The 27,047-nt window shown below is 50.8% G+C and overlaps 1 protein-coding gene across 1 annotated transcript; it reads left to right on the plus strand.

The window, feature by feature from the left end:
- The first annotated feature begins 1,057 nt into the window (after positions 1-1,057).
- On the plus strand, positions 1,058-27,035 carry mapk11 (mitogen-activated protein kinase 11). The gene is made up of 12 exons (XM_088924348.1): positions 1,058-1,348; positions 6,390-6,519; positions 9,700-9,758; positions 9,929-10,040; positions 11,550-11,579; positions 15,559-15,606; positions 16,769-16,883; positions 17,736-17,807; positions 19,328-19,407; positions 20,169-20,247; positions 21,707-21,880; positions 23,650-27,035. The coding sequence occupies exons 1-12, from the start codon at positions 1,236-1,238 to the stop codon at positions 23,721-23,723; spliced, it is 1,086 nt and encodes a 361-aa protein (XP_088780474.1). The 5' UTR covers positions 1,058-1,235; the 3' UTR covers positions 23,724-27,035.
- The last annotated feature ends 12 nt before the right edge of the window (positions 27,036-27,047 follow it).

The raw sequence follows: 27,047 nt of genomic DNA on the forward strand, positions 1-27,047 counted from the left end.
GGTGACCCGGAGACCCGCGACACAGGAGGAGGGAGTACCTTTCGTCAGAGACCTTAAACCAGGTCTCATTCCACACCTACGATCCCATTACGCTTTTATCGAGAGCAGAGGTGTTAACTCCAATGTCAGGTGAAATTTTCAAATTCAGTCCTACCTAAAAGTGCTGTACAGGTAGTGGGGGCTCCCCTCCACCAGTGTGCAGCCCCCACCTATAGGATGTGATGTACGCTCCCCACACACCAGCTCTCAATGGGGAGGAGACCAGTGATGAAGCCAGTTCACAGATGGGGATTATTAGGAGGCCATGACTGGTAAAGGCCAGGGGGAAATTAGCTTAATTGTATTGAAAACTCTTTCATCTCTCCAAGGTCCACCCGCCGTCTCTCCCTTGAAAAACGGAGATCAAATTCAGCGACTTACTGGCACAGCCGATGGATTACAGCGACGCCAACGCAATCACGATTAGCACAACATTAACAGCAAAAACATATTCATATTAGCACAGTCTGACTTTCCAATTACATTCATATTTTGAGATAGACTACCTTAATATTGTATTTAATATTTTAATAGGCTACCTATTATGTGTGTTGATATGTAAATATATATTCAGTCAATTGAACATTTATAAAAAAATATTTCGCCTGTTACATTTTTAAAAAGATTTCACGCTGGATGAGTCATGCAAGCTATTGAAGTAATAAAGACACTAAGAAGACAACAAGTCGCAATTTCCCCTTTCTATAAACTGTCAGTCATTTCATTAAGCGCTATCTGATGTGATTTATGCTTTAGAATTAAAACAGTTCTACGTATGCGAAGAATTATAACTAAGTAGGGGTTGCCAAGCTTCTCCCAATGAATAAAGACTGAAACCACAATCGCTCACTGGCAGACACCTGAAAATCACACAAATACAGTGAAAATTGTCTCACATACTGTATGCCCATACAAAACGCGCTGACGTGAAACGCGCAACAGCGCCTTCGACGCGCAAAATCGACAGAATACTCCCTCCCCCCCCCCTCCGTCTTCAGAGTCGATAACCTGCTCCCTCCTCTAATGAAGCATCACGGATTACCCACTGGCTGAGGGAGGAAGAGAGGAAGAGAGGAAGCCGGCCGGCGTCTGTGGAGCCGAGACAGCGACGCGAAACGAGAGACCCGAGTTAGATCCTGCGAGAAGCCGTCGCGGCCGGCCCCTGGTGAGCTGAAGGCGGCGAGCCGGCCGAGACAATGACCGCAAGACCCGGCTTCTACAGGCAGGAACTCAACAAGACCGTGTGGGAAGTCCCAGAGCGGTACCAGAACCTCACGCCCGTGGGCTCGGGGGCCTACGGTTCGGTATGGTAAGTGAGGAAGCCGGAGGTGAGGGGGCAGGTGCGCAGGGAGGGGGGGGGTATCTAGGGTTGGGGCTTTGTGCAGAGAAACACGGTATAATAATAGTAGTAAATAACTATAATTATTCTCGTCTCAATCCGGTATCATCGCATTCCAAGAAAGGGCTTTTCATTGGTCACGGTGGAGTTGAATACGAACGGTTTAACTCAGACGGCGGCGGGCGGCAGCCTCACTCCACAGAGCGGTGCCCCACGGGCGGCGGCAGCAGGTGACAGCCGCTTGCTGGGCGTGGGGGTGGCGTGGAGGTGTGTTGTGAAGCCAGGCAGCCCGCTAACGCAGTGAGGAGGCGCACGGTGGGGGGCAGGGCTCGGACCCGCGTCCGGGATGACCAGGGGTCACTTCTGCTCTGGGCAGTGTTCGCTGCGTACCGGCTGTGCGGAAAAGGGCGTCGTTTTAAATGACTGAGTGTCGCTGTAGCGGGAAGTGCGGCGATATTAGAAGCGAAATACAATTAATAATGGGCGCCGCTGGAAGGGTGATGCCTCTCCATTGTCTGGAATAACTGGGAGTCCGGTGGGGGTGGTTGATGTGTGTTTCAGATTGCTTTCCTCCGCGGGTGGGAAGTTATTACGAGCCTCGTGGAATTACCTGGGTGTCTGTGTGAGAGAAGATGCACCGCGAGTGCGAGCGTGTGCAGGCAAGAGACGCAGAGAAGGGGAGAAGCTGTCCTTTACACCTGCTCCCATTGTGGAAAAGTACTAGAATAATCGTATGCTGGCAAAATTTGCTAAACGGCAGCAAATTACGGTATACTCTGAAAGAAGAAAAAAGCTATGTGTTGCTACAATCGTCATTTAATCGGAACTTTTATTTTGCTATGTCATACCCTGGAAAAGTGGGGTCTGATCTGGGGAAGCATTATGATTAACTTTGTGAAATATAATTACCATATTCCGCCAGGTTCTGCTGTATAAATATTATGCACTCGTTTCTGTCTTGAACCTGGTCTGTTTTTTACATACATGTGGACTGTTTCAAGCGTGTGGAAGAGCACTGTTAGGGCCCACGCTTAAACGTGCACAGTAAGCGGTAGATTTCACGACTCCGTGTCTCCGAAGTGATTTAAAAAAAAAAAATCGAGGTGGTCAGGTGCTTAAAATGGCAAGTATCCAAAATAAAATGCAGCCTTAGAAAGATCAGAGAAGAGCAACGAGAATGATACTGTGTCCCAGGGGATTTTCAGACACGGGTTAAGGGAGACAAATCTCTCCAGCCTAGAACAAAGGAGAGGGAGAGGGGATTTGATGCAAGTGTATAAAAGCCTAGAAGATATCTTCCACGCTCAGCTGGGTAAGCACTGGGAGGCTGAGGACCAGACTCTGGATTGTATTTTATTGTATGTGCTAAACTATACACATACAATATACAATACAATTTCTTGGATTAGAAATTCATCTTTTCACATACCCCAGCTTGCTCTCCATGAGACACACAGCCAGGGAGAGAGCCTGGGGTCAGAGTGCAGGGTCAGCCATTGTACAGCACCCCTGGAGCAGCTGGGGTTAAGGGCCTCACTCAGGGGCCCAACAGAGTAGGATTCCTCTACCAGCTGCGGGATTTGAACCGGCAGCCTTCCAGTCACAGGCACAGATCCTTAGCCACAGAGCCACCCCTCCACCGTTGTTTGCAATCTTAATAAAAATAAGTCATTTTATTTAGTCATTTTCAAAAGCTCAGATCACTGAAAGGCTGGCTGTGCATTGTAGGAGCTGCTGTGTCCTGGGTGGTACCGTGAGCTTGTAACTGAGCCATTTTTATCTTCATCTTTGAAGCGCAGATCAGGGGTCCTATTCCAAGTTACTTATTGCTGAGCATCTCGGCTTGAGGCTTTGTAAGTTGCTTTGGGTAAAAAGATATGTTAAAAGAGGAAACAGGATCTAGCAAGAGACAATGTAGCTGTGCAGAAAAAGACCAGCCTCAGATATTTTTCTAATCTGGTTGAATTTTATGCAACTGTAACGGTTCTTGGGGTTCCTTCCTTTTGCTACTCCTGGACTGCCTGGGTGCGAACCCAGGTCTCCAGCATCCTGCAACAGGGAACTTGCCAGCTGAGCTAAAGGAGACCTCCCTCAGCCCTGGCGGCTGAGATCCCTGTTATACCCAGGGGCATACGCATAACACAGTCAAACATGGAGGAAATATTGCTCTCTAGCAGAAAGTCTTGTCCTATAGGAGTGTACTTGAGAGTGCTCCATACCTATGTGTTCTCCTTGGCTAGGAGAACTCATGTGGTCGGCCATGTCCTGCTGGTAGAATAGGATGACATTTCAGAACACATAGAGAGGCCCGACGTGATGTTCAGCTGGGGTTCCTAATACTCTGACCCCTGAGTATTCACTTCCTGTGCAGACCTGCATCCACCTGCAGTACAAACACTTGTCCAGGGATTTGTGACTTCCTGGGAGTATCCTCTTTGTTCTGAAGTCCTTCTGTGTGTGTTTTAAATGACCTCTTTCCACAAGAGCGACGTTGATCTGGAACAAGCTTTCCAGTCTTGCTGGGAATGCTGGGTCACTTGGAACACTCCTGTGGGCTCTGGGATCATGGAAAATGATCACGATAAGCTTGAATTTGTATAATGTTCTTCATCCTAAGGGGGGTGATGTATGTAGAGGGGGCAGCCATCTCTTCCACCACTGAAGTACAGGACCCATGTGGGCGACGTGTGGCGCCATTCAACACCAGCAGCCCCAGGACACAGCACAGCCGGTGGAGGTGTGTGACACAGCACTTCACTGCCTGAACTAAGGAGCAAATTTGTTGGGCTTCTTCCGTCTGACCTCCACGTGGAATTTAACCTGGACACTGGAGTTAACACCCCTACTCAGCCAGCAACTATATCACCCTGCAACTCACATCTGGCAGCCCCCTGAAGCTCAGCAGGCGTGAGTCTGTGCAGTACGTGGATGGACGTGGAGAGGTGTTAGCAAGACCAGTAGGGGGCGCTCACCCTGTGGTCTGTGTGGTTCCTAATGTCCCAGTATAGTGACGGGGACACTATACTGTAAAAAGGTGTCGTCCCTCGGATGAGACATAAAACCGAGGTCCTGACTCTCTGTGGTCATTAAAAATCCCAGGGAGTTTCTCAAAAAGAGTAGGGGTGTCACCCTGGTGTCCTGGCCACATTTCCCATTGGCCCTTACCGATCATTATCCCCATCTCTGAACTGGCTTCATCACTCTACTCTCCTCCCCACTGAGAGCTGGTGTGTGGGGAGCGTACTGGCGCACTATGGCTGCCGTCACATCATCCAGGTGGGGCTGCACACTGGTGGTGGTGGAGGGGAGCCCCCATTACCTGTAAAGCGCTTTGAGTGGAGTGTCCAGAAGAGAGCTGTGTAAGTGTGAGGAATTCCTCTTTCAAACACTGCAGGTATGCAGCTGCTGGAGAATGGCCGAAGCAGATCATCTGCGTCTCACCTGGGGGTTGTGTGTGCTGACCTGATGGTCCACAGCACTCTCTGTGTGAGAGGCAGGAGAGTCTGACTGGTGACCGTGGGCACCAGCTATCCACAGTCTGAAGCCGACTCCAGTGTTCTGGCACAGCTGTCAGGATTATACCCGGAGTTATTCCGCTGCAACGTGAGAGAACAAACGGCAGCTCCTTCAAAGCCTGAAGTGCCAGACAGACGCTTTACTCCCCCCACTTTCATCCCTCTCGCTCGAGGGTTCCTGTGTCAGCAGAGGCAGTTCCCCTGCGCTGTGTGGAAAGAGGAAGTGCGGGCTCTCTCAGGAAGCGGATTGCAGAATTGTGCCGCGGACCCGAGTCGGTTTGGGGACGGGGGGGGGAAGATGCAGACACGCGCGGCCCTCAGTGGGCGTGGCACAGCGAGTCCGGAGAGAACGAAGCCAGTCCTGTGTTGAAACAGGAAATCCAGTGCGCAGTGGCGCGGCGCCAAGATGCTGCTCTCTCTGAAATGAGGGCAGGTGTGACTGACTCTCCCAGAGCCCTCCAGGAGCCCTCCGGCTTCATCCCATGAGGGCGTGTTCCTCGTGCCGGTCAGCAGACTTATTCCCACAAACGTCCTGCCTTTAAATCAAGCCCGCTTTCCCAAACCTGGATTTTTTTAGGTGAATCCTGCCTATGGTAGAGGATATCGGAAAGGAGGTGGAAAACCCTCCCTGTGTTTTCATAGGCAGCTGCTGCCTCTCTCTCTGCCCCTACCCGCTCCCTGTGGGAGAGCTGTGACACTGATGAATGGGGGGACTGTGGTAGGGGGTCAGTGTGCGATTACAGACCACCCCCCCGGGAGCAGGGAGGAGGGGGGTGTGACTCTTGGGGATGGGGAGATGGGAGGTGCCGCTGATGCCCTCCCCCACTCAGTCCCCCTCCCGCCCCTGCAGTGAACACAGAGACGGACAGACAGACCGGCGGGCAAGAGCACACGATTCAGTGCTGACTCTCTGTACAGGCCGTGAGACATACCCACCCTGCCTGCGTGTGCGCTGGGCCTCCGGCAGCCAGAGAAACAGACCCTGGTGTAGGACAGGCTCAGTGACCACAGCCTGGCCATAGAAACTGGACACAGACCTGTCTGTCCAGAGGGGACAGGCTCAGTGACCACAGCCTGGCCATAGAAACTGGACACAGACCTGTCTGTCCAGAGGGGACAGGCTCAGTGACCACAGCCTGGCCATAGAAACTGGACACAGACCTGGCTGTCCAGAGAGGACAGACTCAGTGACCACAGCCTGGCCATAGAAACTGGACACAGGCAGACCTGGTTGTCCAGAGAGGACAAAAAGCAGAGACAGAGGGGCACTTTCTGTTTCACTGTGAGAAATACTCAGGGATCAGACAAACAATATTATTAATAATATTAATGCACTGGAGTTCATCAGTCGAGCCAACAAAGCCCAGCAAAGCCCTTTGACTTTGATTAGAGATAGTATTTCTCACTCTCCATTTCTCCTCTTTGTCCCTGTTTCTCTTTCTTTTCTGTCCTCTCCTGTCTCTCTCTCGCTCTGCTCTCCTCTCCTCTCCTCTCAGCTCGGCGTATGACGTGCACCTGCGTCAGAAAGTGGCCGTGAAGAAGCTGTCCCGGCCGTTCCAGTCCCTGATCCACAGCCGGCGCTCCTACAGAGAGCTCCGCCTGCTCAAACACATGAAGCACGAGAACGTGAGTGTGATACCCACACTCTCACTGTGCACAACACACACACGCACGCACGCACGCACGCACGCACACGCACACGCACGCTGCCCTGTCTCTCTCACTGTGATGAACACACACACACACACACTGCCCTGTCTCTCTCACTGTGATGAACACACACACACACACTGCCCTGTCTCTCTCACTGTGATGAACACACACACACACACACACTGCCCTGTCTCTCTCACTGTGATGAACACACACACACACACACACGCTGCCCTGTCTCTCTCGCTGTGCAGAACACACACACACACACGCTGCCCTGTCTCTCTCGCTGTGCAGAACACACACACACACACGCTGCCCTGTCTCTCTCGCTGTGCAGAACACACACACACACACGCTGCCCTGTCTCTCTCGCTGTGCAGAACACACACACACACACGCTGCCCTGTCTCTCTCGTTGTGCAGAACACACACAAACACGCTGCCCTGTCTCTCTCGCTGTGCAGAACACACACACACACACGCTGCCCTGTCTCTCCCGCTGTGCAGAACACACACACACACACACGCTGCCCTGTCTCTCTTGCTGTGCAGAATACACACACACACACACACACGCTGCCCTGTCTCTCTCGCTGTGCAGGACACACACACACACACACGCTGCCCTGTCTCTCTCGCTGTGCAGGACACACACACACACACACACGCTGCCCTGTCTCTCTCGCTGTGCAGGACACACACACACACACACACACACACACGCTGCCCTGTCTCTCTCGCTGTGCAGGACACACACACACACACACACGCTGCCCTGTCTCTCTCGCTGTGCAGGACACACACACACACACACACGCTGCCCTGTCTCTCTCGCTGTGCAGGACACACACACACACACACACGCTGCCCTGTCTCTCTCGCTGTGCAGGACACACACACACACACACACGCTGCCCTGTCTCTCTCGCTGTGCAGAACACACACACACACGCTGCCCTGTCTCTCTCGCTGTGCAGAACACACACACACACACACACGCTGCCCTGTCTCTCTCGCTGTGCAGAACACACACACACACACGCTGCCCTGTCTCTCTCGCTGTGCAGAACACACACACACACACACACGCTGCCCTGTCTCTCTCGCTGTGCAGAACACACACACACACACGCTGCCCTGTCTCTCTCGCTGTGCAGAACACACACACACACACGCTGCCCTGTCTCTCTCGCTGTGCAGAACACACACACACACACACGCTGCCCTGTCTCTCTCGCTGTGCAGAACACACACACACACACGCTGCCCTGTCTCTCTCGCTGTGCAGAACACACACACACACACGCTGCCCTGTCTCTCTCGCTGTGCAGAACACACACACACACGCTGCCCTGTCTCTCTTGCTGTGCAGAACACACACACACATGCTGCCCTGTCTCTCTCGCTGTGCAGAACACACACACACACACGCTGCCCTGTCTCTCTCGTTGTGCAGAACACACACACACACACACGCTGCCCTGTCTCTCTCGTTGTGCAGAACACACACACACACACACGCTGCCCTGTCTCTCTCGCTGTGCAGAACACACACACACACACGCTGCCCTGTCTCTCTCGCTGTGCAGAACACACACACACACACACGCTGCCCTGTCTCTCTCGCTGTGCAGAACACACACACACACACACGCTGCCCTGTCTCTCTCGCTGTGCAGAACACACACACACACACGCTGCCCTGTCTCTCTCGCTGTGCAGAACACACACACACACACGCTGCCCTGTCTCTCTCGCTGTGCAGAACACACACACACACGCTGCCCTGTCTCTCTTGCTGTGCAGAACACACACACACATGCTGCCCTGTCTCTCTTGCTGTGCAGAACACACACACACACACGCTGCCCTGTCTCTCTCGTTGTGCAGAACACACACACACACACACGCTGCCCTGTCTCTCTCGTTGTGCAGAACACACACACACACACACGCTGCCCTGTCTCTCTCGTTGTGCAGAACACACACACACACACACACGCTGCCCTGTCTCTCTCGTTGTGCAGAACACACACACACACACACAGCCCTGTCTCTCTCGCTGTGCAGAACACACACACACACACACGCTGCCCTGTCTCTCTCGCTGTGCAGAACACACACACACACACGCTGCCCTGTCTCTCTCGCTGTGCAGAACACACACACACACACGCTGCCCTGTCTCTCTCGCTGTGCAGACACACACACACACACACGCTGCCCTGTCTCTCTCGCTGTGCAGAACACACACACACACACACGCTGCCCTGTCTCTCTCGCTGTGCAGAACACACACACACACACACGCTGCCCTGTCTCTCTCGCTGTGCAGAACACACACACACACACGCTGCCCTGTCTCTCTCGCTGTGCAGAACACACACACACACACGCTGCCCTGTCTCTCTCGCTGTGCAGAACACACACACACACACACGCTGCCCTGTCTCTCTCGCTGTGCAGAACACACACACACGCTGCCCTGTCTCTCTCGCTGTGCAGAACACACACACACGCTGCCCTGTCTCTCTCGCTGTGCAGAACACACACACACGCTGCCCCGTCACTCTCGCTGTGCAAAACAAACACACACACACACACGCTGCCCTGTCACTCTTGCTGCATTTTGTATTGACTGCTCACCACAGTACTGGTGGTGTACCCACTACTGTTCACACTAATTCACACATTTACTGTACATTACACACATTTGAACTATATGCAGTCTGCATACTGTACACTGATGGCTCAGCACAATACAGACCATGTAGTATAAAGTGAACCAACTGAATTCCTTGCCATTGTACAGTACATAACCAGTACACACTTAAATTGTATTGTAAATGCAGTACAAACTACACATACAAGTACTATACATAGAAAGACGAGAGTATAAATGAGAGGAGGCCATTCGGCTCCATTTGGAAACTGGAGTGTCTTTCCTGGAAGCTGTACACCTTCTGTATCTCCCCAGCCATTTCTTTGAGCCACATTTTCAGTAATGACTACAACCTCATTGACACGGAAGATGTTTGCAGCCTCTCAGTCTAGCAGCATGTTCATTATGCCTTCTGCAGTGAGACATAAGGAGATGAAGACCAGAGGGTTTGAGTCTTGCATCATTGATTTAGCTCTGCCTCTCTCTAGGTGATCGGGCTACTGGATGTCTTCTCTCCAGCCACGTCTCTTGAGGATTTTAATGAAGTGTGAGTATCTGTAAAACCAGTGCAGACCCCTGCCCCACCTGCTCCCACTAGCTCTGCCTGTATTGTGTGCTGCGGTAGTGTTGTACTCTCTCTGTGTCTTTCTGCAGCTTGTTCAGCGTGTCCAGTTTGCGTGCTGCAGTAGTGACATGGCTGTCTCTCTATGTTGTCAGTTACCTGGTGACCAATCTGATGGGTGCTGATCTCAACAATATTGTCAAGTTCCAACGGCTGTCTGACGAGCATGTGCAGTTCCTCATCTACCAGCTGCTCCGTGGGCTCAAAGTAATGCGTAGAGTATATCACACTGTCCCAGTCCGCACTGCACTGCACTGCACGAGACCGCACTGTCCCAGTCCGCACTGCACTGCACGAGACCGCACTGTCCCAGTCCGCACTGCACTGCACGAGACCGCACTATCCCAGTCCGAACTGTCCCAGTCCGCACTGCACTGCACGAGACCGCACTGTCCCAGTCCGCACTTCACTGCACGAGACCGCACTGTCCCAGTCTGCACTGTCCCAGTCCGCACTGCACTGCACTGCACGAGACCGCACTGTCCCAGTCCGCACTGCACTGCACGAGACCGCACTGTCCCAGTCTGCACTGTCCCAGTCCGCACTGCACTGCACTGCACGAGACCGCACTGTCCCAGTCCGCACTGCACTGCACGAGACCGCACTGTCCCAGTCTGCACTGTCCCAGTCCGCACTGCACTGCACGAGACCGCACTGTCCCAGTCTGCACTGTCCCAGTCCGCACTGCACTGCACTGCACGAGACCGCACTGTCCCAGTCCGCACTGCACTGCACTGCACGAGACCGCACTGTCCCAGTCCCCACTGCACTGCACGAGACCGCACTGTCCCAGTCCGCACTGCACTGCACTGCACGAGACCGCACTGTCCCAGTCCGCACTGCACTGCACAAGACCGCACTGTCCCAGTCCGCACTGCACTAGACAGCACTGTCCCAGTCCGCACTGCACTGCATGAGACCGCACTGTCCCAGTCCGCACTGCATGAGACCACACTGTCCCAGTCTGCACTGTCCCAGTCCGCACTGCATGAGACCGCACTGTCCCAGTCCGCACTGCATGAGACCACACTGTCCCATACCGCACTGCACTGCACTGCACTAGACCGCACTGTCCCAGTCCCCACTGCACTGCACTGCACGAGACCGCACTGCACTAGACAGCACTGTCCCAGTCCGCACTGCACTGCATGAGACCGCACTGCATGAGACCACACTGTCCCATACCGCACCGCACTGCACTGCACTAGACCGCACTGTCCCAGTCCCCACTGCACTACACTGCACTAGACTGCACTGTCCCAGTCCGCACTGCACTAGACTGCACTGTCCCAGTCCGCACTGCATGAGACCACACTGTCCCATACCGCACTGCACTGCACTAGACGGCGCTGTCCCAGTCCACACTGCACTGCGCCATCTCAGTCTGCAGTGCACTAGACCGCGCTGTTCCATACTGCACTGCATTAGACAGCGCTGTCCCGGTCCACACCGCACTGTCCTTTACTCTATTAATTTGGGTGATGCTTTTATTCAAAATTATATCCAAACTTCATCTAGAAATGTGTGCAACTGGACTACAGTGCTGTACCACATTGTAAACCACAGAATGCCGTATACTATACTATATGTTGCCCTTTAAGCTTCACTGTCCTCCATTATAAATAACTGCACTGCAGTCCATCGTGAGGAGCACACTGTACTACAAAGTACTGCGCTACATTATAAATAACCCGTTTCCAACCTTCTCTCTCTCAGTATATCCACTCAGCCGGCCTTATTCACAGGGTAAGTTATCCTCTTGCCCTCCATCCGTCTCTGGAGTCTTTTTGTTATCGCTGGGGTTAGTTGCTGTCTCTGTGCTGTCTGAAGACGAGCTCTAACATGTCTGCGCGGCATCCGGGCGGAGTTCCTCGAGTGAATCGGTCAGGTTCGCGCTGCCTGGGGTCAGTGGGAAGCTCCTGCAAGACTGGCAGACGTTATTTTTTCTTTTACTAATAAACCGCTGCTTCCAGTTCTTGCCGAATGTGTGCCCCCTACAGTGAGGCTGCCACTAGAGGGCGCCACTTGTGAGTGTGCTCTGTTCAGTTTGTGCCATGTACACAAGTAATAATAATTGCTTACACTTATATAGCGCTCTTCTGTACTCCCCACTCAAAGCGCTTTACAGGTAATGGGGACTCCCCTCCACCACCCATGTGCAGCCCCACCTGGATGATGTGACGGCAGCCATAGTGCACCAGTACACTCCCCACACACCAGCTCTCAGTGGGGAGGAGAGCAGAGTAATGAAGCCAATTCAGAGATGAGGATTATTAGGAGGCCATGATTGGTAAGGGCCAATGGGAAATGTGGCCAGGACACCAGGGTGACACCCCTACTCTTTTTGAGAGACTCCCTGGGATTTTTAATGACCACGGGGAGTCAGGACCTCGGTTTTACGTCTCACCTGAAGGACGGCGCCTGTTTACAGTATAGTGTCCCCGTCACTATACTGGGGCATTAGGACCCACATGGACCGCAGGGCGAGCGCCCCCTGCTGGCCCCACTAACACCTCTTCCATCAGCAACCTCAGCTTTCCCAGGAGTCTCCCATCCAGGTGCTGACCAGGCTCACACCTGCTGAGCTGCAGGGGGCTGCCAGGTGTGAGTTGCAGGGTGATATGGCTGCTGGCTGCCATGAAATGCTTATTTGCATGTACGCTCCAGTACAAAGACATTAAGAAAACACAAAAACAGAAACACAGGACAGCAGCAGCAACAACAAGTTAAATGACATACAACTTAAAAAAAAAAACAGTGAGAAGAAAAGAAAAGTGTGACCCAGTGGTGGGGGTAGAGTTCTGTAATCTGACAGCCTGTGGGGAGAAACTGTCTCTGAAACCGGAACGTCCATGCCTTTATGCTCCTATATTGCTTGCCAGAGGGCAGGGGACAGAAAAGTGAGAAATTTGATTTCTGATGATGGGAATCCTTAACAATACTTCCAGCCTTCCTGAGACAGCGAGGTGTAAAAATGTCCACAGTAGAGGGGAGCTGTACTCCAGTGATGGACTGGGCTGACCTGATCACCCCCTGTAATGCCTTCCAGTCAGACAACCAGCTGCTGCTAAACCACACCGCAATCCCATGCATGAGCGATAATTGAAGACAGACCATTTTTTTCCAACTGAGGAAGTAAAGGCACTGCTGTGCATTTTGCTGCAGCTCCAGATACATGCGGGGACCACATTAAATCATTAGGAACGAAGGTACCCAGGAGTTTGAAGCTGCTGACCATCTCTGCAGTCTCCCCATTGATGTGAACAGGGCTGTGGTCCACACTCTGCTTTCTAAAATCGACCACCAGCTCTTTGGTTTTGCTGACGGTGAGGGAGAGATTGTCAAGGCACCACCCACCAGGTTCCGCCAATGTGCACAAAATACGCTGTGAAAAATCCAGCATCTCTTGCACTGGGAGCCTTATCGCCCATTTCTGTTGCTCTGTGCCTCTGGTGCTGCGCTCAGTGCAGTAACTAACGTACTTTCAACACGTCTCCGTTCCCACGAGAGGCAACAACACGTTGGATCACTGTTACACCACCACTAGATTAGCATACTGCCCCATTGCACGCGTGCATTTCAGTACGCCTGACCACGCCCCCGTGCTCCTTCTTCCTCTTTTGCAAGCAGGAGCTGAAGAGCGCCACCTGCAGGAAAGACTGTGCAGCGCCGGTCAGACACTGCTGAGTAGGAAATCCCAGCCTGTTTTGAAATGACGGATTGGTGTGTATTCAAAGATTCTTCCACTGATCTAAATGAGTGTACAGAGGTGGTCACATCCTACGTCAGCTACCGTGTGGACAGAACTGTTCCTACCAGGAAGATCCGGATATATCCCGATCGGAAGCCCTGGATGAACACAGACATTCGCTGCAAACTCTAAGCGTGGTCTGCTGCCTTCCAGACGGGGCACAGAGAACTGTCTAAAAAAATCAATGTACAGCCTGGAGAAAGCTATTAAACTGGCAAAACAGCAGTACAAGGACAGAGTAGAGAAACGGCTTGGGGGTGACTCGAGACGCATGTGGCAAGGAATGGTATTTGCTCCACTGATGCATCTGAACACCTTTTACTCCTGCGTTGAGGCTCAGAACACCGAGCAGCTATCAAGGCTCCCAGTGAACCAGGGGACTTTGTCTTGCAGCTCTCTAAACATGAGGTGTGCAGAGGCTTTAAGAGAGTGAAAACCCACAAAGCAGCTGGCCCAGATAGTATCTCCCCTCGTGTCCTTAAAACCGGTGCAGGTTAGCTATTTCCTGCATTATACAGACATTTTTTAACCTCTCTCCGTTCCTGTCAGTTGCACCAGAGTGCTTCAAGAAAACCACAGTTGTGCCGCTGCCCGAGAAGACCACTTGTTTGAACGATTTCTGCCCAGTGGCGATCACAGCAGTGGTCAGGAAGTGCCTGGAGAGCCTCGTACTGTCCTATATAAACTGCACCGTCACTCCCTTGACCCACTCCAGTTTGCTTACTGTCCACATAGGTCCGGGAAGATGCCAGATCTCTCGCACTACATACTGCCCTGGAACAGATAGACAGGCAGGGCACCTATGGTAGGATGCTGTTTCTAGATTACAGCTCAGCCTTCAACACAGTTATTCCCATCAAGCTGGTCCCACAGCTGAGGAATCTGGGCTTTATGCAACTCTATCTGCAACTGGATATCGGATTTGCGGACAGATAGTCCTCAGGTGGTGAAAAGTGGCAAAAATATCTCCTCTGCAGTGATCCTAAAGACTGGAACTCCTCAGGGCTGCTGTCTCAGCCCTAGGCTGGACTCTTTGTTCACCTATGGCTGTACAGCCCCTTACAGCAGCAACCACATCATTAAGTTTGCAGATGACACCACCGATTTATCGGGCTGATCGGCAACAGCAATGCGTCCACATGCAGGGGTGAGGTGGAGCATCTTACAAGATGGTGTCTTGACAACAATCTGCCCCTGAATGTCAACAAGACAAAAGAGCTCATTGTGGACTCCAGGAGACCCAGAGGGAGTCACGCCCCCATCAGCTTCAAGGGCACAGCAGTGGAAACTGTCAGCTGCTTCAGGTTCCTCAGTCCGCAGATCTCCACCGACTTGGCTTGGTCTCACAACACTGTAGCGAATCTGAAAAAGGCACATCAGTACTTCAGAAATGCAGTACTTCAGAAGGAAGCAGCTACTCATGGCGTTTTTACTGCAGCGCCATAGAAAATGTCCTCACTAGTGGTGTCACTGTGTGGCACAGCAATACTACCGTGCATGACAAAGACACATTACAAAGGGTTGTGGCAACGGCACAGAGGATTATAGGATGTGATTTACCATCAATCAGAGAGATTCACACCATCCGCTGTCGCATTAAAGCCCAATCTATCATTCAGGATCCCGACCATCCTGGCCACAGACTGTTCTCCCCCCTGCACTCTGGCCGGCAGTACCACACTGTTAAAGCACGGACCACTAGACTCAAGAGCAGCTTCTACCCTACTGCACTGTGCATCCTTAACAGCACATCTGCACTATTACATTTTTGCACGGTCTACCATGGGTTTTTTTCACCTCTACATATTCATTGTTCTATTATTACTTATTATGTTGTAATGTACTGTCTACATTGGTCAGTTGTACTGTGTCATCTGTGTACTTCTCCAAAAAGATCACTGTGAATAAGAATTCTTATAACATTTATGGCAATAAACTCCTCTCCTCCAGTTTTGTTTCTCTCTGTCCCCACAGGACCTGAAGCCCAGCAATGTGGCTGTGAATGAAGACTGCGAGCTGAGGGTAGGGCAGGCAGCATGGCTCACTGACTGGCTTTTGTAAATTAAAATAAGCAAATATCAGTGTGATTGTGTGGGTATAGAGATGCACACACAAACACAAACACAAACTGGCATGCTACCAGATCCAAAAAAGTCACAACACACTACCGGAGTATGTGAGAAAAATTAGGCTCACTGACCACAGCCAGGCCATAGTAACTGGACACAGACAGACCTGGCTGTCCAGAGAGGACAGACTCAGTGACCACAGCCTGGCCATAGTAACTGGACACAGACAGACCTGGCTGTCCAGAGAGGACAGACTCAGTGACCACAGCCTGGCCATAGAAACTGGACACAGACAGACCTGGCTGTCCAGAGAGGACAGACTCAGTGACCACAGCCTGGCCATAGTAACTGGACACAGACAGACCTGGCTGTCCAGAGAGGACAGACTCAGTGACCACAGCCAGGCCATAGTAACTGGACACAGGCAGACCTGGCTGTCCAGAGAGGACAGACTCAGTGACCACAGCCTGGCCATAGAAACTGGACACAGGCAGACCTGGATACCCAGAGAGGACAGGCTCAGTGACCACAGCCTGGCCATAGTAACTGGACACAGACAGACCAGACTGCCCAGAGAGGAGAGGCTATACTCCCACTGCCAGCAGGGAGAAACAGAGACATTGATGCACTTTCTGCCGCACCGTGAGAAATACTCAGAAATCAGACAAACATTCTTCCCTAAAATAACAAATCCAATCCCAGAATTTCCAATCCTGCCAGAATCAGAACAACTTCCAGTCCTGCTGGGGAAGGAAACTCAGGAGAGCTGCAGCCCAGAATGTGAACTCGTGTCCCAGCCTGGGGAACAGAGGGGGATTCTCAAAACTATTGTCAGCTTCCTGAAATGTAAATGTTCTGCTAATTATTATGGCTTTGGCAACACTGTACTTGACCAGCAACGCCAATAAACCTCTTTGTCTGCGAAGGGAAGGCAGAAAGTGAGAAGGAAGGTGAATTAGGGTGCAGGGGCAGGCAGGAGGAGATGAACAGGGTGACTGAGCCATGTGGAGAAGATGGACTTACCACTGGGCCTCTCGTTTTCCACACCACTGTTCCTGTTTCTCCAGCAGTGTCGGTGTGCGTCTTGTTTTCACAGTTGTCCTTGTATCCCTCAGATCCTGGACTTTGGCCTGGCCAGGCAGACAGATGATGAAATGACCGGGTACGTGGCGACTCGCTGGTACAGGGCGCCAGAGATCATGCTAAACTGGATGCACTACAACCAGACAGGTAAGAGGGGCGACTCTGACAGGGGCTCGCTGCTGCTGGACAGGGAACATACAGTACAGGGGTGGCTACACCGCCTGCAGTTCTCAGTGTGGCCACAGGAGGGTAGCCTCCCCCTTCAGCTAATTAGTGCCTTTGTTAAAGACCTCTGCAATGTTGTTTTTGTTGCATTTTCAGTGTGTAGTGGAGTCTTATTTCAATAAGAGGTGGTGAAAAAGGGAACAATGCCAGTGCTGCATTCAGAGCTTCAGAGCTTCATTCAGAGCTTCAGAGCTTCATTCTGAGCTTTGTGGCAGAGGCCAGACCACTGCCATTGCAGCTGGATAGAGTCCATGTCAGCATAAACAGCCAAGTCACAATATTCTACATTAATGGGTTTGAAAACTCCAGAATCTAATGAAATATTTGGCAATGAGAAAACTTTTAGTATGTTAATACACTGATGGGGGGACCTGATCCAAGTATTCAAGATCCTGAAAGGTGCCGACAAAGTCATCCCAGATCCCAGAGGATTTCTCCAGAATGAACTGTGAAAGACGAACCAGAGGGTGCTACTGGCAACCATGTGGGAGTACATCACAACCTGGACCAGGAGGCATATTTTACCCAGAGGGTTGTGGAACCAACTATCCAGCCATGTTGTTGAAGCCGATATCTTGGCTTTTTCAACAAGCAGCTGAGTGAGATCCTTCGATCAATTAGCTATTAAAACTCAAACAAGCCAACAGACAGGCTGAATGGCCCCTTGTTTGTAACCATCCCTAAATCCTCCGAGTTACAGCGTGACGAAGCGTGTTGACCAGGGCCAGACGCATGACGTCCTGTGTGTGAGGTGTTGTGCATTTTGTGTTGCAGTGGATATCTGGTCAGTGGGCTGCATCATGGGTGAGCTCATCAAGGGGAAGGTGCTGTTTCCTGGCAACGACTGTATCCTGTCCACAGAGCGCCAGCCACTTCCTGTCGGCACAGAGCGCTGCTGACACCAACCGAGGGAGACGCGGACACCTTTTTACTTCCAGATGAGCGCTGTGAGGCCGATAGACACAGTTTGCAACGATAAGTCAAGGAGCTGTCTTCAATTTGCTAGAACATTTCAAGTAACATGAAAATTAGGTATTGCTGGAAGAGAGTAAGGTATCACTGAAGAATAAAGTGTGCTATAGCAAATAATATTTGCCCTTAGCTATAAATCAGGCTCAGATTTCATGTGGTCATCAACCTCAGTTTTTGGTATTAAGTTAGAGAGCACTGAGAGTTGATTTCTGCATTTTTAAAAAGGGAGGCAAATTTAGCTTTACTGAAAATGCTTGAATGTGATGTGGTACAAGCTGTGTGGTTTTGATGGTGTAACAGTGTGTTTTTCCTGTTTCGGTGAAAGCATTCAGGGTGCGGCTCAGAGTGAGCCAAGCTGTATGTATCAGTGAAGTAGAGAGTGATGCTGTGACTCTGATGCTGCGATTCAGTCAGAGCACTCTGAGCTTTGTAATAGTGTTGTGTGAGTATAGAGAGTCTGTGCACTCTGAGCTGTGTTATAGTGCTCTGTTAGTATAGAGTTATATTGAACTGTGAGCTGTTTTAGTGCTCTGTTAGTATAGGGTGGTATTGCACTGTGAGCTGTGTTTTAGAGCTCTATGGATATAGGGAGACACTGTGCACGAATATACTGTAAATATCATTCATGCTCTGTTCTGTGTTTTAGAGCTCTATGGATATAGGGAGACACTGTGCACTAATATGCTGTAAATATCATTCATGCTCTGTTCTGTGTTTTAGAGCTCTATGGATATAGGGAGACACTGTGCACTAATATGCTATAAATATCATTCATGCTCTGTTCTGTGTTTTAGAGCTCTATGGATATAGGGAGACACTGTGCATTAATATGCTATAAATATCATTCATGCTCTGTTCTGTGTTTTAGAGCTCTAGGGATATAGGGAGATACTGTAAATATCATTCATGCTCTGTTCTGGGTTTTGGAGCTCTGTGTGTATAGGGAGACAATATACTGTAAATATCATTCATGCTCTGTTCTGTGTTTTAGAGCTCTAGGGATATAGGGAGACACTGTGCACTAATATGCTGTAAATATCATTCATGCTCTGTTCTGTGTTTTAGAGCTCTAGGGATATAGGGAGACACTGTAAATATCATTCATGCTCTGTTCTGGGTTTTGGAGCTCTGTGTGTATAGGGAGACAATATACTGTAAATAGCATTCATGCTCTGTTCTGGGTTTTGGAGCTCTGTGTGTATAGGGAGACAATATACTGTAAATATCATTCATGCTCTGTTCTGGGTTTTAGAGCTCTGTGTGTATAGGGAGACACTGTGCACTGATACACTGTAAATAGCATTCATGCTCTGTTCTGTCTTTTAGCGCTCTGTGTGTTTAGGAAGACAAGTATTTAGAGTCGCTATGTTGTTCCTCCTTAATGTGCTCCTCAGACATTGACCAGCTGAAAAGGATCATGGAAGTTGTGGGCACGCCCAGTCCAGAGCTGCTGAAGAAGATCTCCTCGGAGCATGTGAGAGGGGCAGGAAGGGTTGGGGGGTACGAACCTAGATTGTGGGGGGGGGGGTGGAGCAGAGATGCAGGGGGGCAAAAAAGAGTTGGGAGAAAATGGAGAAAAGGGTTGTAATCTGTAGAGTATGGAGCAGCAGCTAATCCAGAGAAGCAAAGGGAGGCTTCGCACTAGAGCTGCTTCTGCACAGACAGAGCGCATTTGAAAGGAGACATGGCCCCTCTCAGTAAGAGACGCAGACAAGCAAATCAAAGTGGAATTGAGGGGGGAATGAATGTGAATGTAGTGAATGGATTTGTTGAGAAATAAGTAAACCGGGGTACACTGTAGATTCCCACACGATGAGCGAAGCTGGAATCGTAAGACGCGTAGACCCAGGTGTGACTCGATTACTCTTGGACTGGAACGCTACTGGAAAATGACGAAGCCTGATCGAAGCAGGGGGGAGATGTGGGGAAACCACAGGCTAGAACCGGAAAGACAGGCACGACAGACGAAGAGGTGTGGTAGCGCACTATATCACAAGTGACCACAAGCACAGGAACTGAGCACACGTGGATCACGCTGGGTCAAGCTCTCGCACACACAATTAAAGGTCACAATAACAGTTCAGATTCTTACAAGAGGTGTGGGGAGGAAATCCTCTTCTTATATTTTTTTTTTTAATGATTTGAGGGTTTTAGCCGAGCTTGAGGTGGAGCGAGTTTTACTCTGGAGCAAACGCCCTGTGTCTGTGCGCTGCTGAGTGTCACGTTCCCCCGCAGGCGCAGAAGTATATCCAGTCTTTGCCCTACATGCCCCAGCAAGACCTGGAGAAGATATTCCGCGGAGCAAACCCACTGGGTGAGAGAGGCTGGGGGATTCAAATACAGATTCGGAGATGACAGGCCAACCATACAAACTGGGAGACACAGGCAGACCTGGCTGTCCAGAGAGGACAGGCTCAGTGACCACAGCCTGGACATAGAAACTGGACACAGGCAGACCTGGCTGTCCAGAGAGGACAGGCTCAGTGACCACAGCCTGGACATAGAAACTGGACACAGGCAGTTCTGGCTGCCCAGAGTGGACAGGCTCAGTGACCACAGTTTGCACATAGTAACTGGACACAGGCAGACCTGACTGTCCAGAGAGGACAGGCTCAGTGACCACAGCCTGGCCATAGAAACTGGACACAGACAGAACCCGCTTTCCAGAGATGACAGGCTGTGCTCCTACTGCCAGCAATAAGAAACAGACAGAATTGGACTTTATACAGTAAAAATGTTCAAGAATTAAAAAAAAATAACAAGTAATTTTAAATAAAACTTAATTTTTTCAAAATAACAAATCAAGTTTTAAAATTCCACAAAATCAGAACAGCTTCCACTCCTACAGTGGGAGGAAAGGCAGGTGAACTCAGTATGTGTCACATACTGAACAGAAAGTGAGCCTCTCTAACAATAATAAAAATAAGGAAAGGATGATGGAGAGGAGGGAGAAGTATCACCAGACCAGTGTCAGACAACATTCTCCTCCGTTGCAAAGTGTCAGAGAATTTTCAAGATACTCATTTTTAATGTTTTGAGTTTCCACAGATAGATGACATGTTTGGATGTAACAGTTTCTTAAATAAAATAGAAACTATTAGTCTTGGACAGAGAAGGCCAAGAGAGGACCGGATCTAAATCCTCAAAGGCCCTGACAACCATCAACCTACAGGACTACTTTAGACCTGTACACAAAGAGTTGTGGGAGAATGGATCAAGCTACCCAGCTCATTAAAGAAAAAGCCCCGGCTTGTGTTTGAGGAAGGGGTCCTCCCGCGGCGAGCCGGCAGTTAGGTGTGCCGAACGGGCTCCTCTCGGGGGGTTTTGTGTGACGCGAGGGGGAGGGGACGAGCGAGCCCCGGCCTTCAGGAAGTGACGGCGTGGGGCTGAGCGGGCCAGGAGGGGGGCCGTCCTCCATGGTGGTCTCTGTCAGACAGGCCGCGCTCTCTGTCACACCGCAGGGCGGGTCTGCTTGTTGTCCCCACTGCGTTCTGCACAAACAGCCAGAGCCTTTACATCTGGAGCTTGGAGTTTCCTGAAAAGCACTCACAAATAAGCTCTATTATTAGTAGTAGTAGTATTAGTAGTTGTTCAGGTGGGGAGCTGCGTCAGCATGCATAGGCTGCAAGGAAACAAGTAATAGGTTTATTCAATGCTGAAAAAAAGTAGTATTAGTAGCAGCAGTAGTGGTAGTATTATTGTTTTGTTATTATTATTATTGTTGTTGTTGTTGTTGGTATGAGAGAAAGGCCCTGCTCTGCTGTCTCCCTCAGCCATCGACCTGCTGAAGCGCATGCTGGTGCTGGACTGTGACGGCCGGGTGACGGCGGCCGAGGCGCTCGCGCACCCCTACTTCGCCCAGTACCACGACCCCGACGACGAGCCCGGGGCCCCGCCCTACGACCAGAGCGCCGAGAGCACGGAGCGCACGCTGGAGGAGTGGAAGGGTGAGGAATGAAGGAAGAGTCCCGACACGCCTGCAGCTCCCGGCCGCTCCCTCTGCCTGCAGCAGCAGCACGCAGGCCCCGACAGGCCTGGACTCCGAGGTGCAGCGCAGCGCTCAGTCACCCAGCTGCTGAGCACTGTGAGGCACGCCGTTCTAACACCGAGCTGCTGAGCACAGTGAGGCACGCCGTTCTAACACCCAGCTGCTGAGCACAGTGAGGCACGCCGTTCTAACACAGAGCTGCTGAACACTGTGAGGCACGCCGTTCTAACACCCAGCTGCTGAGCACAGTGAGGCACGCCGTTCTAACACAGAGCTGCTGAACACAGTGAGGCACGCCGTTCTAACACAGAGCTGCTGAACAATGTGAGGCACGCCGTTCTAACACCCAGCTGCTGAGCACAGTGAGGCACGCCGTTCTAACACAGAGCTGCTGAGCACAGTGAGGCACGCCGTTCTAACACCCAGCTGCTGAACACAGTGAGGCACGCCGTTCTAACACCCAGCTGCTGAACACAGTGAGGCACGCCGTTCTAACACAGAGCTGCTGAACACTGTGAGGCACGCCGTTCTAACACCCAGCTGCTGAGCACAGTGAGGCACGCCGTTCTAACACCAAGCTGCTGAGCACAGTGAGGCACGCCGTTCTAACACCCAGCTGCTGAGCACAGTGAGGCACACCGTTCTAACACAGAGCTGCTGAACACAGTGAGGCACGCCGTTCTAACACAGAGCTGCTGAGCACAGTGAGGCACGCTGTTCTAACACCCAGCTGCTGAGCACAGTGAGGCACGCCGTTCTAACACCAAGCTGCTGAGCACAGTGAGGCACGCCGTTCTAACACCCAGCTGCTGAGCACAGTGAGGCACGCCGTTCTAACACAGAGCTGCTGAGCACAGTGAGGCACGCCGTTCTAACACCCAGCTGCTGAGCACAGTGAGGCACGCCGTTCTAACACCAAGCTGCTGAACACTGTGAGGCACGCTGTTCTAACACAGAGCTGCTGAGCACAGTGAGGCACGCCGTTCTAACACCCAGCTGCTGAGCACAGTGAGGCACGCCGTTCTAACACAGAGCTGCTGAACACAGTGAGGCACGCTGTTCTAACACAGAGCTGCTGAACACAGTGAGGCACGCCGTTCTAACACAGAGCTGCTGAACACAGTGAGGCACGCCGTTCTAACACAGAGCTGCTGAACACAGTGAGGCACGCCGTTCTAACACAGAGCTGCTGAGCACAGTGAGGCACACCGTTCTAACACAGAGCTGCTGAACACAGTGAGGCACGCCGTTCTAACATCCAGCTGCTGAACACAGTGAGGCACGCCGTTCTAACACCCAGCTGCTGAGACACCAAGCTGCTGAACGCACTGCAGCACAGCACTGCAACAGTGAGCTACTGAACACTCTGCAGCACGCCACTCTGATGCTGAGATGCTGAACATACTGCAGCAACACACATTGACACTGAACTGCTGAACACGCTGCAGCACAGCGCTCTGATACTGAGCTGCTGAACACCTTGTAGCACAGCACTCTGACACAATGCTGTTGAATTCACTGCAGCACAGCGCTCTGACACTGAGCTGCTGAACATGCTGCAGCACAGCGCTCTGACACTGAGATGCACACAGTGAATGCACACACCTGGATGCGCTTCAGTTAGTCACTGATAACAGTGTCGTGTTTCTGCATGGCTACATTAAATGCTCATCTCTTCTTGATCCCTTTCTCCCCATGTCGCCCTCTTTCTCGCTCTTCCCTGCACAGAGTTAGTGTTTGAGGAGATGAACAGCTTCAAGCCACCCAGCAGTAAGATGGACAGCCTGCAGGTGGAGCAGTGAGACCCCCCACCCCACCCTGTCTGTCCGCCCGTCTGTCCCTGAGGAGTTCACCCCGTCTGCCTATCAGCCTGCAGTCATATGGACGAGACTGCCGATGTCCAGAGAAGACCCTGCTCCCTCCCTGTCAGTCTGTCTGTCCTTCTCTGAGAATGGCCACTCCGTCCACCACCTCTCTCTCTGCTGCGCTGTCTATCTGTCAGTGTGGATGAAGACTAAGACGTACCGCAGTGGTATAAATTGTCGCTCCCAGATAGCTTGAGGCGACACTGGGCACGTTCACATTATCAGCATCGTATCGTATAGTATACATTGCCATGGAGCTGCATTTCAGATCACTGTGTTTAAGCTGCGGTCTCTGTTCACCACGAGCAAGCTCTTTGCTGCTTCACAAACACATTATTAGACATGCTTACAAGCCAAGGATGTGCGAGTTTTTCTCCTGCATCTCCCGGGGTTCACTTCTGCTTCTGCCCAGCAGGGGTCACTCTAACCAGCCATTCCTCCCTGCCAGACTGTTCACACAATGGACGGCAGATAGGGGGCGCCCCTTCCCCTTCCCACATGCTTGCCCCCATTCCATTTCTCATCTCGGAGCAACACCCCACAAGGTGGGCAGAGGAGCATTCTTGTGTCTTAGCAGATTTTGGACTGGAGGTGTCAGGTTATTTGCTGTAGCAGAGGAAGGGGGTCACAATGATCAGTGGGAATGTGGATGGGGGTAACTGGAGTTTACATCCAGTCTGTGTCCCGCTGTGAGTATAGCCTGTACCCCTGGGGTCTCCTCTGTGTCCCTATCCCTCCATCTCTCCCTTCCTCTGTCCCTCTCTTTCTCCCTCTGGCCTACTCTGTCTGCATGTGTTTTATAAGCAGTAACTGATGTTAAACATTCCCACTTCCTGTGTGTCAAACCTCTTACCCAGAGTCCTGAGTGGAGCCTGTCCACATGTCCTTGACTCTTACCACTCCACAATAAAGTGTTCATCATTTAGTACTGCTCTGACTGTGTTGTTGCAACCCACAGAGTAGGGAGGAGGGGGATATTCTGATAGCTCATTGCAGCATCACAGTGTAGTCACGGGTGAAGAAGACAGTAATGGACATGCTTAAAAAACTTCTAGAAATCTGTACATTTTTCTTAGCCCTCAGCAGGACAACGTGGAGCTGTCAAAGTGTGACACCCAAGGAAGGCTCCACAGCCAAAACATTGTTTCTTTTCTTCTCTTTTCAGTATGGAATAAACCTTTACTTGTTCCTTTACATTAAACTAGTGTTAGTATTTCGTCGCATGCAGTACTTCTTACTCGCAGTGGCTGCTTCAGGTCTGCAACCCATCGACATCATCAGGCTCCTGATATGTTCCTTTGAGATGCTTTGCCATTTCTAGTTGTTGCTCGTCCGTGTGGCTTTCTCACTTTGTGACGTGTTGAAGTTTCCTCTTCAACAAGTGAAATGCAGCTCAACAGGATTCAGATCAGGAGACCAGGGCAAGTCAAGAGTTTCCACTTCTCCCTTGCTGATCTCCGTGGTTAAGAGCGCGCTGCGTCTGGAGTCCTTGTAGTCATGTGCAGGGTGAACGGTCCTCCAATGAGATCAGAAGCAGTTTTTGGACGTGGGCAGACGAGATGTTTCTGTAGACTTCAGAACTGATTCGGATTCAGCGAGCCAGTCCTGGAGGCAGCCATGCCTGCCCGAGCCGTGACACCACCACCATCATGCTTCAAAGTGAGGTGATGTGTTGAGGAACTTACAGTTCCTCTCTTGCTCCACACTTTGATACAGGTTTCTTCATCTCATCTGTCCATAAAACTCTAGTTCCAGTACTGTTGTGGCTCATCTTTCTACTTTTTTGCGAATTCTGGTCTGGCCTTGCTGTTTTTAGCGTTGATGAGAGGTTTGCTACTGGCGGTGTAGCGCACAGTGAATTAAGATGCCTGCATCCCTGCTCTCTGGAGATTGACTTAAGGGGTTTTACTTCATAGCCCTAAGGTTTCTTTTTCCTTGGATGACCTGGTCTCTGCTGATTGCTTACTCCTCTAGGAGTAATTCAAGACATTTCATACTGTTGATTTTGTAATGCCCGCTCTTTTTGGAATGCTTGTAGTTGGAATTTTCTGATATCATCTTCACTGTTGCTTGATGTGACAACTCCCTGGTCTTCATCTTGGTTTAACTCAAGAGGCAGGTCCAAAAAGTAAACTCGGAAGACTGGAACCAAGGATATACATTGACAGCTCCACTACGTTTTAACAAGTAGAACGGAAACATCCATCGGGCATTTGTCCCAGTACTTACACTCGTCTGAAATGGGGAGTTTTAACACAATACATGCCATTGTTCCAACATGGCTAAACCTGTATGCAAAATAATACTCTGAAACAAAATTGGAAATTCTGTACTTTTGCCTCATATTAACCTCTTGATCTGAAAATCAAATTGCCATTAGCATACATTTCATTTGACTGTGCCAATTATCATGTTTTCACTGCAGGTTCAAGCCTTGCGGTGAAATTGTAAGATCTGAGACAAAGTATAGTGTTCAGTCCACCATCAATAAGGATATTATAGCCTTGGAAAGAGTTGGCAACAAGAGGAGCAACAATAATGTGTCCTTGTGTCACGGTATGGCTGCATATGGGCAGATTGAAGGAGCTACAGTAAACCTCTTCAATCCAGAACAGATCTAATCCAAGCATACAAGATCCTAAAGGGTACAGAGTCCAGGGTACTGTTTCACACTCAATAGCGCAACAGGGAATAAGGATTACAGTCGGGATTCTAAAAGGCAATTAATACAGGACGGAGAGGAGGAAACGCTTCTTCACACAGAGTTGTGAACAGTCAGGTGAATCAGGCCCAACCGCTGGGCTCCTCCAAAAAACAGCTGGGATTCATTTTAGACTCACTTAACCACCGAACTTCCACATGAGCAAGATGGGCCGAGTGCCCTCCACCTCTCGCTTGCTGTCTTTTCTTTTGCGTGGATCCCAGGCGTTTTCAGACATTTCAGCTTTTTGCAACACTGTTGTAAAAAGTTGTGACTGAGGGTTGTCAATACAGTCAATCCTTGGTATGATGGGCTTCGCTTTAACGGACCGAAACGGTCTGTAAAATCAGAACTGCTGGACTTTCCCCGTAATGACGATGAAATGCACAAATAATACATTTAAATATGACATGGGTTCGAGGAATAGCAATGGGTCCCTATAGGGGTAGGCCCACTGCTTATAATGGGTGTGTGTTTTGTATGTTTTAGCAAGTTTGATGCGGTATGTTTATGACACATGAAATAAAGAGTTAGCGTATTTGTGAAAAGAGGCACAGATA

This window comes from Atractosteus spatula, chromosome 8, assembly GCF_055471065.1.
Source record: "Atractosteus spatula isolate fAtrSpa1 chromosome 8, fAtrSpa1.hap1, whole genome shotgun sequence".
Lineage (NCBI taxonomy): Eukaryota > Metazoa > Chordata > Actinopteri > Semionotiformes > Lepisosteidae > Atractosteus > Atractosteus spatula.

Coding starts and splice junctions, on each gene's coding strand:
- mapk11 (XM_088924348.1), top strand. CDS start 1,236: ATGACCGCAAGACCCGGCTTCTACAGGCAGGAACTCAACAAGACCGTG. Junction 6,520..9,699: donor AACACATGAAGCACGAGAAC/GTGAGTGTGATA, acceptor GCCTCTCTCTAG/GTGATCGGGCTACTGGATGT. Junction 9,759..9,928: donor CTTGAGGATTTTAATGAAGT/GTGAGTATCTGT, acceptor CTATGTTGTCAG/TTACCTGGTGACCAATCTGA.